Source organism: Xyrauchen texanus, chromosome 34 (genome assembly GCF_025860055.1).
Source record: "Xyrauchen texanus isolate HMW12.3.18 chromosome 34, RBS_HiC_50CHRs, whole genome shotgun sequence".
Classification (NCBI taxonomy): Eukaryota; Metazoa; Chordata; class Actinopteri; order Cypriniformes; family Catostomidae; genus Xyrauchen; species Xyrauchen texanus.
In genome coordinates this window covers 21119064-21135675 of record NC_068309.1, presented here as the reverse complement: position 1 = coordinate 21135675, position 16612 = coordinate 21119064, and the positions used below count along the sequence as shown (strand labels likewise).

The 16612-nt window shown below is 40.4% G+C and overlaps 1 protein-coding gene across 1 annotated transcript; it reads left to right on the top strand.

Moving 5' to 3' along the window:
* The first annotated feature begins 1345 nt into the window (after positions 1-1345).
* Positions 1346-11423, top strand: LOC127628158 (EGF-containing fibulin-like extracellular matrix protein 2). Its single transcript, XM_052104878.1, has 11 exons — positions 1346-1591; positions 3253-3386; positions 3654-3702; positions 4691-4894; positions 5044-5166; positions 5372-5488; positions 6710-6829; positions 7112-7231; positions 8665-8791; positions 9028-9223; positions 9568-11423. Exons 2-11 carry the CDS (start codon positions 3297-3299, stop codon positions 9727-9729), a joined length of 1308 nt encoding a protein of 435 aa, XP_051960838.1. The 5' UTR covers positions 1346-1591; positions 3253-3296; the 3' UTR covers positions 9730-11423.
* Positions 11424-16612: the final 5189 nt, after the last annotated feature.

The following is a 16612-nucleotide window of genomic DNA, read 5'->3' as shown; positions in this document are numbered from 1 at the left end:
TGTCATGGCAACAAAGTTGTAAAAAAATAAATAAATTTGAAAACGCTTGAAAATGGCAGTGTGGACAGAGAGCGTTTCGAAAACTAAAACTGTATTCAGATTAATGTGGATATAGCCTTAAAGAGAACAGAAAACTGAGCGTTTCAGACAGTAGTAAGTAGAAAGTAAAGAAAAACAAAACAAATGCATGACCCCTTTAAAGAAAGTACCTTGAAATATTTGTCTGTTTCTCCAAAGTGATATACATCATCAAAAGCTGCATCCTGAAAATTTACCATAGTAGAAAATTATTCTTGCACTGGTTTCCAGAACCAATCTCAGCCCATTTTATGATTAAAAAGCCAGTCTTTTTACATCTCACTCTCATTTGTAAATCTGTTTAATACCTCTAATAATTTCCTCTGCTCTCTTTTAACCCTGTCTTTTTATATTGAGATATTCTTGTACAATGGATTGTGATTCAACTTACATAAAAAAAAACATATTTGTTCTTTCTTTATATCTCATTGATATAGTCTTTTACTAATCGAGTAATTATCCCTTCACAAAGTGTGCATTGTGTGCCCATGGGGGTTGGTCAGCAGCAGGGGGCTACAGTTGGCTGGTCAGCTCTGGAGTTGGATGGATTGGGAGACACTTTTACTACCTTAAAAAAGCACAAACCTGTGGTAGCTGTCACCCCCACAGCCCATACAAATGGTCATGGAAAATTCCCTAAATTGCAGAGAAGTCCTGCAGTCTCCTCATGGGAACATTCACTAGCACTCCCCTGCTGTTCCTGAAAGTAGGCTACCTCTGTTTTTTCCATCAAAGCCATTGTCTTAATGGCACTCAAACCTTTGTGTAATGAAGACGTATGACATTCATAGCAGTGTGTTTGAGTAAAATTAGAAGGCTTTGCCTCCTTTTTGACCCCATTCATTTGTGCCTGCATTCCTTGTCTGCATCCCCCTTTTCAGGCAGTAAATATCCAGCAGTGTCTGACACAAGCAAGCTTGATCAGGTTGAGCGCTAAAGCAACGTGTGATCAAATGGGATGTAATTAAGTTAAGAAATACTAAAAGTGTCAGTGAATGCCCAAGGCCTGAGTATATACAATATTTAAGGGAAGGATTTGGCTAATAAAACCCAGGTGTATGAAGAGTGTACTGGTTAATTATGCTGCTTTTGTTTCTTTTTGCTTGAGTGATCCATTTGGGATTTTGGCTGGAGTCCAGGAATTCAAATCCTTGGGGGCTGGAGAAAAAACAAGGCACAGAAGAAGGAGGGTGAAGGGTGGCAGAGATGCAGGGGCTGTACAGGAGTGGGTGGAGGAGAATTAGGGGGCCGTCTTAGTCTAAAGCGCCTTTCTGTACATGTAGCATGCACACCAGCATTGCACCTTTCCTTGCATTTGCAATACACTTCTAAACTGCTATCACTGCCTGAGCCCTGACTGTTGAAGTACGAGTTGTAGTGCTCTAAAAAATAGCTGGGAAAGAGAGACCAATAGGCATATACACAAGAGGAACAGAACAGCAAGCAAGAAAAGTTTTTAGAACAACTTTTATTTGCTCTTGCAACTGGATTTCCGAAAGTGGATTCAAGTGAAGTGAGTTTTAAACCGCATGCTTATGTTATGTATATTTGACTCAAATGCATTTGCTTTAAAATTGAGCACACAAGTTAAAGGAACTTTGATATAAATCCAAATTATATCACTTGAACATTCATGGACTGAGGAATGCATGATATATGAATGAGAAAATTAACAGATTTATCATTTCATGACATTATTATGCCTCATTGTTGCCTTTCAACTACTACAAATAAATACTCAAGAACAAAACAAGGAGTATGGTCTCAATGAAGAACAAAAGGTGACGTTAATACAGTAGTATTTCTGTCAGCCAAAACTAAATCTTGCTTTGATGTGAAGCCTTTAGTCTGAATCTAAAGCAGTTGTAGTTAATGATTGCAGTCACATTTGGTGTGGTGTTTTTGAGTCCATACACTGGGCATGATTCTGCCTCTGTAGGAAAGGCCAAACCTCCCGTTCCAGAACAAACAGTTGAGCAATTCGAAATAAGTGGAAAGTCATTCAGTGTGTATGTTTATGCGATATCTGATTATATGTACCAACATTTTTTCTCCATTGCTGCTAGACTTGTTCTGTTGCTCAAGAAATACCCTGTTGCCTTCATAGAAGATCAATATTACTCTCAATTTCAGACTATATTTGACTTTTATCACTTCACATGCCATGGCAAAGCAATTGTTGAAGAATCATAGCCATATTAAGATAAACTTGGTGTTTTAACCCAGCTGAAAAGACCAGCATAAACAAATATGCATTATGCATTTCCATGCTGTTTCAGTGTTGGTTTAGTTTTGATCTACCTGGTGGACCAGGATATTCATGCTGCTCACCTGCAAAAATGCAGAGCATCTTGCTTGTGAAGCTAGTTAAAGGATAGTTCACCCAGAAATGAAAATGACACTCATGTCATTAAAAACCTGAATGACTTTTTTCTTCTGTGGAACACAAAAAGGAGATGTTAGGCTGACTAAATAAAAGTGAATGATGACTGAGGCTGTCAGGCTGCCAACTCAAACATTCAGCCTATCACACATAATTTCAAAACAGGGCCTAAAAACGGTTCAAGGATTGAAAACGAATACATTTTTGGAGAATAATTGAAAACAAAGTCCCCCACCAAGAGTGAAAACGTAATTTTTTGATCCTGGTAACTGGTTAATTTTGTATTTTATTTCATATAATTTATTTCATGATACCAAAGACACTTTGGTTTATCAAAGTGAATTTTTCGGAATTACACCACTTCCTGATAATGTTAGTAAGTTATTCTTATTGCACTAAAATCATATGAAATATGTATAATAATGACATCTTATGGCTATTCCTTTGAAATATGTGTATTTTAACTGGAACATTACTTTAAGAAGCCTGGTGTAGATCACTATCAAAACACAAAATATGCTGGTCTTTTCAACAGAGCGGTATTCATCGGTTCACAGAATGTGTACCTTTCCTAGTAACACTCTTATTTGTAATGACCTTTTGTTGCTCATTGTTTTATACAAGACCTCACCCCAACTTGTCTGTCTTCCCTTCCATATGTATTCCCAGAGCAGACAACAGGAAATAAATAGACCTCCTTGCACATCTGCTCCCACTCTTTTTGGGTGTCATTTTGAGTGACCAGAGAGTGTGTTGCTTAACGACATCTGTACATTTGTTCATCCATCCAGCTGTGTTTGTGTGCGCTTGTGTGGGTGTCCTGTACCCTGTAACTATGAGAGTCACATATGTGCTACTTTGCGTGGGTCTGGTCCTTCTTCCTGCTTCAATCTGTCAGTCCCCTGCTGAACGTGACACTTACACTGTAAGTAACTGTGCAAATTTCTCCATGTACTATTCTTTCTCTTCCTGTAATTTTCTGTCCTCTTTCCTACTTGAACATGTAAATGTCATTCACTGTTTACCTGGTTCTCTCCTCTTCCTAAATCACTTTTTATCCATTGTGTGGTACTGTATGCTGTGAGAGATGGGTTTGGCATTAGAAGTCATGTTCCTGTCATTGAAAGTGTTTCAGTGTGACTGCTAATGATTAAAGCTAACACTCACATATACACTGTGTTTTCTCTGCCAGGAGTGTACAGATGGCTATGAGTGGGATGCACAGACTCAACTCTGTCGAGGTGGGTGGAAGGTCATGTGCCAGAGAAAGAGAGAGATGATGAGAAAATGATACATTTGTCTTCTAATTATCTTGTGATGGTGAAATGTCACATTTAGCATGGCTGTCTTTCTAAGGAATTTGCACCTTCACACATTCAAATCTATGGGTGCAAAGCCTCAATTTAATGCCTAATTATTATAATTATTAATTGATAAATATTAATAAATAAAAAATATTTTTGAGGGGGCACCAGTGACAGTCCTGGCTCACTGGTGCCCTTGGCGAGATAAGACATGACCAAAGAAAATGAAGTGAATTTAACTTAAATAAAATGAACAGTGGATGGTGTGACTCAATTGGACTGACCATATCTAATATGTGAATTTAGGGTTCATTTGCCATAGTTGTTTACACTAGAGGTTCTGTTCTTCAATAGAAAAACAACATTTGTTGTACGGATAAACATGTTGTAGGCTATCATGATTTATTTTTAAATGTTTTATTATTATTAAAAGAGATAGTTCATGCAAAAAATCAATAAGATTGTCATTGTTTACTCACCCTGATATTGTTCTAAACTTGCATGATATTCTTTTATCCATGAAACACAAAAGCAGATGTTCGGCAAAGTGACAGCCTCAGTCACCATTCACTTTCATTGTATGGAAAAAAGATGCAATGAAAATGAATGGTGACTGAAACTAAAATTCTCCATAACATCTAATTTTGTGTTCCACTGAGGAGAGACAGTCATACAGGTTTGGAACTACATGATGGTGAATAAATGTTCATTTTCAGGTGAACTATCCATTTAAATAATTTGAAGGAGCTCCCATGGAAGTTTGCAGAGGCCCCCTAGTCGGCCCCAACCCCATGTCTGAGTGGTTACTGGCTTAGACAAACACTTTTATACCTACAAAAGTGTTACCTAAGTGTTCCTTATCAATCAACTGAATGCTCAAAGACACAATCAATAGATTGTAAATTCTCATCTCCTCTCTGTTCAGACATAAACGAGTGTGAGACTATACAGGGGGCTTGTCAGGGAGAGATGAAATGCTTTAACCACTATGGTGGTTACCTGTGCCTTCCTCGCTCCGCCTCCGTTATCACCGCTCCTGAGCCCTCCAGCCAATCAGATCCCATTCTGCCTAATGAGGCCTTTAACCCCTGCCCCGTTGGTTACAGAGCCCAAGAAGATAGCTGTGTGGGTAAGTTATTTAGATCTTAGACACTAAGTAGATGTATTAAAAAAAAACGATTTTACTTGTTTTTTTAATTGTATAAATATGCATAATTTTAAATGTGTCTTGAAGCTCTTCTGCATTGAAAGGATTTTGTGTCTGTGTGTATTGGTCAGACATTGATGAGTGTGAATTGAATCAACATGACTGCCAGCCCAGCCAGCAGTGCATGAACACATTGGGCACTTACACCTGTCAATGCCCTGATGGCTACAGCAAGATTGGCATAGAGTGTGTAGGTGAGAAGAGAATAAATATCTGTTTTTACATTTGTCTTAAAAGCCTTGATGTATCATTAATGACCAGTTTCCCTGATAGAGACAAAACAAAATCTTAGACTAATGGTAATTTGCTATCGAAATTCACCATAGTAGATTTAATTTAACATTGGTCAGGCTTCCTCTGTATTAGGGTAGTGTCTAATTATCCACTTTCATCTGTTAGATATTGACGAGTGCAGATACAGGTACTGTCAGCATCGCTGTGTGAATGTGCCTGGATCTTTTTCTTGTGAGTGTGAGCCTGGGTTCCAGCTGGCGGGCAACAACCGATCTTGTGTTGGTGAGTCCTTAAACCAGATACATGTTCCAAAACAAACAAAACATCTGCTTATTAACCTCTTCAACTCTGAGGACCCGCCATATCGTGAGAAATGTTTACGCTTAAAATGTGGTATCGTTTGAAAGCTTAGAATCTGAACTTTTCATAGATAGCCATTACTTAGAATTTATGTTATAACAAAATGTATAATATACTGTATATATATATATATATATATATATATATATATATATATATATATATATATATATAAATATCAAAATAAGGCCTGAAAACATTCGTGTCACAAATCATAGAAGTCATGTGGTAGAAATATTAATATGAACATAAAATTATTTTAAATAGCACATAAATAGACAATTCATATTGCAAATGAAAGCTCTCATTCTCAGGAAAGCGACTGTAGAGTTAATTTTGTTGCCTTAATACCACAGATATCACTGTAAGACATCAAATACAAACATCTCTTTTATGTGCCGATCACTGCTCACACACACAAGGTGAGATTAGTCTACATGTTACAAATATTTAAGTTTCAGAAAGCCCCAAAATGCTAAATACTTCATATCTGATTTTACCTTAGGCAGTTGTGCTATTTCTTAGATGTCCAGAACAAAATATGTGGTCCAGCAAGAAGGGCATGCTAAACAAATCATTGGAAGTATATGTTATCGACTATTGAGGATGTTGTACATCATTGCAAATTTCAGCTCTCTAATGACACCTAGACTGACCTTCTAGTCCACTCAGAGGCCGAGATATTCAAAGAAATACGGGAGTGGTGTCTGAACTGAAAATTAGACTGTATGTCTATGGACAAGTGTATCTGTAAGGGCTAAAATGCGTTAGAGCGCCACCTACATTTCAGATGGCATTTTGTGATGGAAGGTGATAGAGGTAAAAAATATATTTTTTGCTGCCATCTAGTGGAATTAAATAATGTTTGAGGGAGATGGAGAGAACAGAACCAGAATTACATGCTTAAGAAGTTAGGACAGCTAACAGTTTTTTTTAATATAAAATTCTGTTCATCATAAGATTGTTAACATATACAATATTATATATGAATAATTGATGTATTTTTTATGGGGGGTGAAATAATGTAATACATTTTTGGCAATTACCTCAGTTTTTGTAAATATATTTGTATATATATATATATATATATATATATATATATATATTCTAAAGCAATTAGGCCTTTAACTTTTTTCTCCTCAGATGTAAATGAGTGTGAGATGGGAGCACATTGTCAGCAAAGGTGTTACAACACCTATGGTTCATTCCTGTGTCGCTGTGATCAGGGCTATGACCTGGGACCTGATGGCTTCTCATGCAATGGTACGTGTTAAGTGCATTGCATGTGACCTTGGCCCATAAGCTTTTGACTAAAAGTCAGGTCCAGACAGATTTGCAGACTGTTTTCATAGTTTCTGTGCTGATTTTTGGGGGAAATCTGTGAAAGTGATGTCAAAATAGTAAAATGTGTTAAACAGAGCTAAAAGTATAATCAAATTATACAAAGCATTTAATAAAAAACAGTGGATGTGTACAGTAGAACTTTGTGAATGACACATGTTCCAATTGTGCGAAGTGTGATAAATGTTCTTTCTCTTCTCCCAGAGATTGATGAGTGCAGCTTTTCCAGTTACCTTTGCCAGTTTCAGTGTGTGAACGCGCCTGGAGGATTCTCTTGTGTGTGTCCAGATGGCTATGAGCTACATGGAACACGGCAATGCCAGGGTAAATCCCTCTTCATTGGGACATAATCTGTATCATTTACACTAATACTTATCTGTACTACCCCCTAGACCACATTTGTTCAGAATTGGATTGGTAAGGGCTGAACGATTTGGACACAAAATGGAACTGCGATTATTTAAAAAAATATTGTGATTGTGATTTGAATTGTGAAATGATAAACATATATATAAAAAAAGTGTAATTGATACCTTGTAACCAAATTTAAACTATGTTTTGCGTGCTCTGCTGCTGACCAGAAACACTGTTCTAGAAAAGGTATTCACACTTAAGTCAACTTAAATATTTTATTTTGTTAATATATTATTAATAAGAAAAAATTGAAGAAGAATAAGAATTAAAATTTAAGAAATTATTATGGATTTATATTATTATTGTATACTATGCATAATAATAATTATTATTATTATTCAATAGTATTTTTTTTATTTTTATAATTTCTTAACTTACTCATGGCATTGCAGTGCACTCTGGTTAAACCCTCAAACTTTTATTTTGGTGGTAAAAACTGAAGGAGCTGAAGTTTCTGTTGTTTTTTGTTGAGTTGACAACAGCATTTTAATGCAGTGAAATTCTCTCATCTCTCTTTCTGTCCACCAAAACCCAGTGTCATGGGGTTATTTTAGATTTGTTTAGTAAATTGTATGTAAAACATATGTGTAATTATGCAAATGTCCAATTAAAGTAAATCTGGAATATTTATAATACTCTCCGTGCATTTTTGCACACCTAACCAAACTCAGAGCACATCTGTCACTCAGGGAACCAGATCTGAAAACACATGTAATCCACTGAGCCCGTTTACATGTATTTAAGAATGCACTACAAACGAAAGACAAAACCGCTGTGCGGTTTGAGCAGCGCATTCAGACTGTTTATTTAATTAAATCGCAGCCCTCGCAGTTTGATAATCACACTGGGTCAAATCGTGATTTAGATTATATTCCCATTAATAATTCAGCCCTTGTTAAAGGGATAATGCATCCAAAAAATTTGATTCGGTCATTATTTTCTAACTCCTATGTCACTTCAAACCTTTGAGTTTTATAATAGAAAAAAATCTGCTAACAGCTTTTTGGCATATTTGCAAGAGCATAGTGTCTCTGCACTGTCAAACATCATAAAAGTCAAAAACACCATAAAACCCCAGTAAAAGTAGTCGATACAACTTGTATATTCCAAGACTTCAGATGCCAAATGATTACTTTGTGTGATGAACTAACCAAATTTTTTTTACATTTAATTCAACATTAGGTTTATTAAATAATTACAGAATTTTCATTTTGAAGAAATACTCATTTAATCAAAAATAGAATGTTTCTGTTTAAAAACAAACAAACCGTAGTGTATTTATAGCAGTAATACCCCTCTTACACAATCATTCTCCTAAATTTCCATTGTAAAACTGTTTGTAGATGTGAATGAGTGTGAGACAGGCACTCGTCTGTGTGGAGAGGGACAGGCCTGTGTGAATATCCATGGGGGACATCAGTGTGTGGACTCCAACCGCTGCCAGGACCCCTACATGCAGGTCTCAGAGAAGTGAGCAATGTTGATTTGTTTTAAGACAACTCCACCAACACACACACACACACACACTCACTCACTCACTCACTCACTCATTCTCTTGATTCAACATCAAGTCCCAAATCAAAATCTCACAGCAATATATATCACTTCGTCTTCGTTATTCAATCAGAATCCTATTGTGGCACTTTGCAGTATTTAACATATTTTCCCCCTCTTTATCCTGTTTCACTCACTCTTTCTCTGTCTAGTCGCTGTATATGTGCTGTGGTGAAGCCAGAGTGTCGTGATCTGCCCTTCTCCATCGTGCATCGATACATGAGCATCACCTCTGAACGTTCTGTTCCCTCTGACATCTTCCAGATCCAGGCCACAAGTGTTTACCCTGGATCCTACAACACCTTCCGCATTCGCTCCGGAGATGACAATGGAGAATTCTACATACGGGTTAGTCATTCAAGTTGCTAGGAGCTGAAAATGGATAGAGCAATGCAGAAATGGTGGAGATTTAAATTACTAGCCTTAAAGGCTAGAACATTTCTGTCATCGTTTACTCATCCTCATGTTGTTCCAGACCTGTTTCTTTCATGTCAGTTATTATTTTAGCTTCTGTCACCATTCACTTTCATTGTATTTAAAAAAAACAAAAAATTCAAAAGAGTCTGGAACAACATGAGGGTGAGTAAATGATAACAGAATTTTTATTTTTGGGTGAGCAATATGTTTACAGTAAAATGACTTTGAATGTAAGATTAATTTAGTTCTAAATGCAATTAATCTCTTGTTCCCAGCAAATCAACAACATCAGTGCCATGTTGGTTCTGGCCCAAGCAGTGACTGGACCCAAAGAGTATATCCTGGATCTGGAGATGGTGTCTGTCAATCCTCTCATGAACCACCAGACCAGCTCGGTTCTGCGTCTAACCGTTTATGTTGGGCATTATGCTTTCTGAGGAGAGATAAACATCGAGAGATAAATGTAGGGGTAAACACTGAATGACAGTAGATTTTTTTTATTCAGTCTAGTTCTGCATTTGTGGCTGCTTTGATGTATTGAAAATTGGCAACACAGTTCCAGAATTTACCAGCCAATGATGTGAAATCATCTCTTTGTTTGTGGCTAACTTTGGCCTGTGAGTGTGGGTCTATTTTGGGAAGTGCTATAGCATCTGAACACTCGTTCTTCTCACTTTGCCACTGCGGACTTATTCTCACACATACTGTACATTTAGCACAAACGCACGCACGCACACACACACACACACACACACACACACAGGGTGAGATTAGTCTACATGTTACAAATATTTAAGGATCAGAAAGATATATCAGGAAATTACCTGTAAGATATAATTTCTTCTTTGAAGTACCAGTTTTATCATTTGAAGCGTATTTATGATTATCTAACCTACATAAAGAAACATGAATAAACATAAATTAAAGATCAAACATTTCTCATATCTTTTTCTTAGGGCACCTTAATCTGTGCATGAATTTTTTTTACCAATCGTCTTACTCTAATTCCTGCTTCGTTCATTTGTTTACGCTCTCTGCTGGCATGTTTTTTTCTTTCTTTCAAAGACATTCACTATTCTTAGTAATGATTTAATACCGATTTAATATGTCCAATGATGTTTGTGAATGTTAGTCATTTTAGGCATGTTTAGGGTAAGTAAATACAATGTATTACTACGGAGTCTCCACATGGTGACAGTGTAACACTGGTGCACACGTGGTGACATTTTCATTTGTGCCTTGAAATGACACAACTTTAATTGCTTAAAGGAATAGCTAAGGAATTCAAGGTAAGCTTGATCGACAGCATTTGAGGCATAATGTTGATTATCACAAAAATCACTTTTAACTTGTCCCCCCTTTTCTTAAAAAAAGAGCAAAAATCTAGGTTCCAGTGAGTGAATGTGGCCAATCCGTAAACGTTAAAATACTGTTTCAAAAGTATAGTCACAAGATGTAAACATTATATGTGTTAACATAATTTTGGTGTGATAAATTCGCTTACTAACCTTTTCTGTGTAAAGTTATAGCCAATTTTAAAACTTTGTTGCCATGACGACATAATGCCTGAAACACTAAAACAACCGTAAAACTATTTGAACAACTTTAAAGCTGAAATAATACAGTTTTAACTAAAATGATAGAGTTTTAACAAAATTAATTAATGTGGAGTAAGAAAATTACAAGCTTCACGTTTCTGCTTTTAAACCCTCCAAAAATTGGCCCCATTCACTTCCATTGTAAGTGTCTCACTGTAACCCAGATTTTTGCTTTTTGTAAAGAATGAGTTTAAATACTTTTTTGTTGTAATCAGCATTATGCTGTTGATTTAACTTAACTTGGAATATTCCTTTAATTAAACAAGGACTCATCGCTGCAGTCATGTTTGAGGTGCAGTGCCAGTTCTAAGATTACAAATGTGTAATTTGTAACCAAAATAATCCTGCTCTACATGTTTATAGGTTATTACTGGAACAACTGTACTTTAAACTACTCTGTAAAAAGTGCTAACTTCTAGAGCTATTTCTTCCTGATCTAACTCTTAAATTGAGTTTTGTTGTTGTAACCTAATTAAGGTCAGGTTGATTCAGTGAGGTTAAATAATATGTTTGACTTCAATAAAACCAGTTAATTTAGATGTTAACACATGAAGCACATTGTTAACATTTTCATCAGTGTACTGGACCTCCACTAATTGCATTTTTAACTCTTTTAAATGAGGTTCGTTTTTAGGTAACACTTTAAAAAGGTTCCATTCGTTAACATTAGTAATGTATCATTAACAAGCAATGAACAGTATATTTTTAATACATTCATTCATCTTTGTTAATGATAGTTTATAAAAAATACAATTAATTGTTATACATGTTAGTTCATAGTGTATTAACTAATGTTAACAAACACAACTTTTAACTTTAAAATAAAAAATATATTAGTATATGTGTCACGATTACCTGTTGTCTGCCCTGTGTTCTCTGTCGCACTATCACGTTTATGTCATGTTTCCTTGTCTGCTCCGTGTTTTCCACTTCACCCGTCACCGTTCGCGCTCCATGTCGTGTTTTCCTTGTTGTTCGCCCCGTGTTTCACTGTCCTTGTCAAAACTACAAGTCCCACAATTCCTGGCCTCTCTCACTGCCTGCACTCTTCATTGATCTCACCTGTGTCTCGTTTAGTCTTCATTGTGTTTTTGTATTTAACCTGGTCTGTTTCTCCTTTCTCCTGTCGGTCTTTGTTGTATGTAGATGCCTGTTCCCATGCTTCCTTCGTCGTTTTCACTCCAGCTATCCCCGTGTTTACCCTCCGTGTTAAGTTAACCCTTTGTTTGCCTTTCGTGTTTATTTACCTTTTCCCATCGTGGATGTTTCTTTTGTTGGTGTTCTTTTTGTGTTGCCGTTATTATTAATAAAACCTGCTGCATTTAGATCCTCGTTCCGACTCTACCTTCACCGTCATTCGTGACAGAAAGACCGACCTCAAATGGATCTAGCAGCGGTTTTCACCACACTGGCCCATGCAGGTTTTCCCGTTCGCGAGTACTCAACGGCTCTTCTCCGGGGTCGCCACCCACACCGGGTTCGACGACGCTTCCCTGAAGCTCATCTACCGGGGCGGGTTATCATCAGCCCAGTGGCGGGAAGCGCCGGAATTCGGAGAGCACACGTGGAGGGAGTATGTGAGTCTCACCCTCAGAAAACTCGCACCCGAGGAACCACTCCTCGTGTTTCCGGCTGTCGAGCCTGAGCCCCTGCCTTCCCGGATCGATGAGCCAGCGCAGCCAACTTCTTACGCCCGGAGAAGGAGGAGAAGGAAAGCCTCCGCTTTCCAGCCCGCGCCTGCCACGGTCAGCGAGCCAGCGCCTGCCACGGTCAGCGAGCCGGCACCTATGCATATCACTGTGAGCGAGCCAACGCCTACGCACGTCACTGTGAGCGAGCCTGTCACCCTTGAAGTCAGTGAGCCAGCGCCTGTAGCCTCGACCGTCCCTGAGCCAGCGCCTGTAGCCTCGACCGTCCGTGAGCCAGCGCCTGTAGCCTCGACCGTCCAAAAGCAAGCGCCAGTGGTCGTGCCCGTCCAAGAGTCAGCGTCTTCCGAGCTTTCCAGAGCTTCGCCTACCGAGTCTTCCAGGGCTCCTCTCGAGCCTCCCAGAGCTCAGCCTCCTGAGTCTTCCAGGACTCCGCCTCTCAAGCCTCTCGAGCCTCCCAGAGCTCCGCCTCTCGAGCCTCCCAGAGCTCCGCCTCTCGAGCCTCCCAGGGCTCCGCCTCTCGAGCCACCCAGGGCTCCGCCTCTCAAGCTTCCCGAGCCTTCCAGGACTCCGCCCCTCGGGCCTTCCAGGGCTCCGCCCCTCAAGTCACTCGGGCCTTCCAGGGCTCCGCCCCTCAAGTCACTCGAGCCTTCCAGGGCTCTGCCCCCAGAGCCTCCTCCGGCTCTGCCCCCAGAGCACCCTACGGCTCTGCAACCAGAGACTCCAGAGCCTTCTAGAGCTCCGCCTCCCGGGCCCCCTACGGCTCTACTCCCAGAGCCTTCTGAGCCCCCCACGGCTCCGCCTCCCGAGCCTCCTATGGCTCCGCCCCTAAAGGCCCCTACGGTGCCACCTTCCTCGGCTCCGCCTCTAGAGCCTCCTACGGCGCCACCTTCCTCGGCTCCGCCTCCTGAGCCTTCCTCAGCTCCACCTCCTGAGCCTCCCACGGCTTCACCTCCAGAGCCTTCCAGGCCTCCGCCTCTAGAGCCTCCTATGGCGCCACCTCCATCGGCTCCGCCTTCCAGGCCTCTGCCTCCAGAGCCTCCCACGGCCCTGCCTCCTGAGCCTCCCACGGCCCTGCCTCCTGAGCCTCCCACGGCCCTGCCTCCTGAGCCTCCCACGGCCCTGCCTCCTGAGCCTCTCACTGCTCTGCCTCCTGAGCCTCCCTCAGCTTCATCTCCAGTGCCCCTCGCAGCTCCGCCCCCCAGGGTCTCCTGCGGCCTTGCCTGCGCCTCCTTCGGCGCCACCACCCAAGTCTTCGACTGCGCCATCTCAGAAGTCCTCCTTGGCTCCGCCAGCTCCCCTAGTGGCCACTCTTCCTCCCAGGCCTCTTGAACCTGTCCTTGTCCGATGGCCACCTCCCAGGCCTCTTGAACCTGTCCCTGTCCGATGGCCACCTCCCAGGCCCCCTAGACCTGTCCCTGTCTTGTGGCCGCCTCCCAGGCCTCCTCGAACTGTCCCGGTACTGTGGCCACCTCCCGGGTCCCCTGAACCGGCCCCTGTTCTGCGGCCATCTCCCAGACCTCCTAGACCTGTCCCTGTCCTGAGGCCGCCTCCCAGGCCTCCTGGACCTGTCCCTGTCTTGTGGCCGCCTCCCAGGCCTCCTCGAACTGTCCCGGTCCTGTGGCCACCTCCCGGGTTCCCTGAACCGGCCCTTGCCCAGTGGCCAGCTCCCAGGCCCTCTAAACCTGTCCCTACCCGGGGGACGTTCCCCAGGCCACCCGACCTGGTTCCCTGCACACACCCCCAGAGACTGCTCACCTGCCCTCTCGGCCTCCCTGGTCTGCCCGTCTGCCCTTTGTGCCCCCGTGGACTGCCTATTTGCCCCTTTTGCCTCCTTGGACTGCCTAATTTCCCCTTGTGCCCCAGTAGTCTGTCTCCATGTCCCTGGTGCCCCCTTGGTCTGTGTCCCTTGTGCCCCTTTGGTCCGTCTGTTTTTCCCCTTGTCTAGCCCCTCTCGCCTTGAACATCTGTTTATCCCTGCTATTGTTTCCTGTCTGTGTCTTAAGTCCGTCTGGAATCCGGTCCTTTTGAGGGGGGATTCTGTCACGATTACCTGTTGTCTGCCCTGTGTTCTCTGTCGCACTATCACGTTTATGTCATGTTTCCTTGTCTGCTCCGTATTTTCCACTTCACCCGTCACCGTTCGCGCTCCATGTCGTGTTTTCCTTGTTGTTCGCCACGTGTTTCACTGTCCTTGTCAAAACTACAATTCCCACAATTCCTGGCCTCTCTCACTGCCTGCACTCTTCATTGTTCTCACCTGTGTCTCGTTTAGTCTTCATTGTGTTTGTGTATTTAACCTGGTCTGTTTCTCCTTTCCCCTGTCGGTCTTTGTATGTAGATGCCTGTTCCCATGCTTCCTTCGTCATTTTCACTCCAGCTATCCCCGTGTTTACCCTCCGTGTTAAGTTAACCCTTTGTTTGCCTTTCGTGTTTATTTACCTTTTCCCATCGTGGATGTTTCTTTTGTTGGTGTTCTTTTGTGTTGCCGTTATTATTAATAAAACCTGCTACATTTAGATCCTCGTTCCAACTCTACCTTCACCGTCATTCGTGACAATATGATGAAATTAACATTAACCAAGATTAGTTAAATAACGTTGTTATCTGATGTTAACAAGTGGAAACTGATTGTAAAGTTTTACCAATTTTAAGTTTTAATTCCTATGTTTTCTGTATTTTCTAAACCAGTAAAGTGTACTATATGCCTATAATACATATTTTTTCAAAAACACTCTCCATTACAGAATACTTTGTAAAACGATGACATTAATAATGTAAAAAAAAAAATCTTTAATGAAACAGCATTAGTGTTGTGATGTGGTCCCAAACATGGAGAGACAGAACACAAATATGTTAACGGATAAAGATGAAGACTTTTATAATCCATATATTTAAATGCCAATTAAAGTGTCAGTACCAGAAATGTTTGTGTTATTTGTAGCATAGGCCATTAACGTAATTTCATTAATGGACTGGTCATCTCACACTGGTATTGGAACAAAAAGAGTAGGAAGTTCTCTTTGAGTCACAGTCTGATTTGTTACTGCTATGTGTGTGAAAGAACGTGTGTAGAGTATTGTAAAATGATACGTGTGAAGTCAGCCTAGTGCAGTTACAGCAGGAAAATGATGAGCTCATTGATGGTCAGTGTTGGCACAGAGGGCTTGTGGGTCGCACAGCAGATGGATGTAGGTGTGACAGGGAGTAGCTGGAGTGCTTAAGGACACTGACAATGTAATCAGATGATAGTAGAAATGTGCGCTGTAAAAATTCACATTTTCTCGTCTTTAATTAATTATCTTTGATTTATATTTGTCTATTTAAAGGTTCTGCAAGCTTTTAGATATTCATACATGGCAGGATACTCTGGAAATCTTGTAAACCTGGTGCCGTAATCTGTATTGTTGTAACTTTGATCACTTTCAACAATTCAATTGGATTAGTGTGTGTGTAATGTTACCGCCGGTGATTAGAATTATATAAACAAACAAATATTTATATACCTGTCAATAAATAACTACATTTGGACTCCAAAAATACATGTTCAATTGTTATTTCCACACGCTCACAGGTAAATGGTTTTCTGGAGCTATTTTTGTGAGCTTAGAGGGGTAATGTTACACTTGGTCATAAGGTAATTTGTCATTTTCCTGTCCGCCCCCTCTAAACACACGTCACAATCAGGCCATTACAATTTTGCAACATATTAATCTCTGAAACCCATGAATGCCTGAAACAATAGATGTACACTTCTCACTAGAGATGTGATTGTCAATTAGAGACTGCGTTACTGTGTGTCTAAATGTTTAATACATGTTTTTTGTGTGACAGTTCTGAAATTTAAAAAAAATTAGTAACCCATAAATGGAAATTCTCTCTCATTTACTCACTCTCATGCCATCCCATGTGTATGACTTTCTTTTTTCTGCAGAATACAAATGACGTAACACAATGCAAGATACAATGCAAGTGACCAGACCTTTCAAGCTTCTAAAATCATAAAGGAAACATAAATGTAATCCATAAGATTCCAGTGGTTAATTTCACTTTTACATCTGAAAGTAAAAGTGGAC

Coding starts and splice junctions, on each gene's coding strand:
- LOC127628158 (XM_052104878.1), top strand. CDS start 3,297: ATGAGAGTCACATATGTGCTACTTTGCGTGGGTCTGGTCCTTCTTCCT. Junction 5,167..5,371: donor GATTGGCATAGAGTGTGTAG/GTGAGAAGAGAA, acceptor TTCATCTGTTAG/ATATTGACGAGTGCAGATAC. Junction 6,830..7,111: donor TGATGGCTTCTCATGCAATG/GTACGTGTTAAG, acceptor CTCTTCTCCCAG/AGATTGATGAGTGCAGCTTT.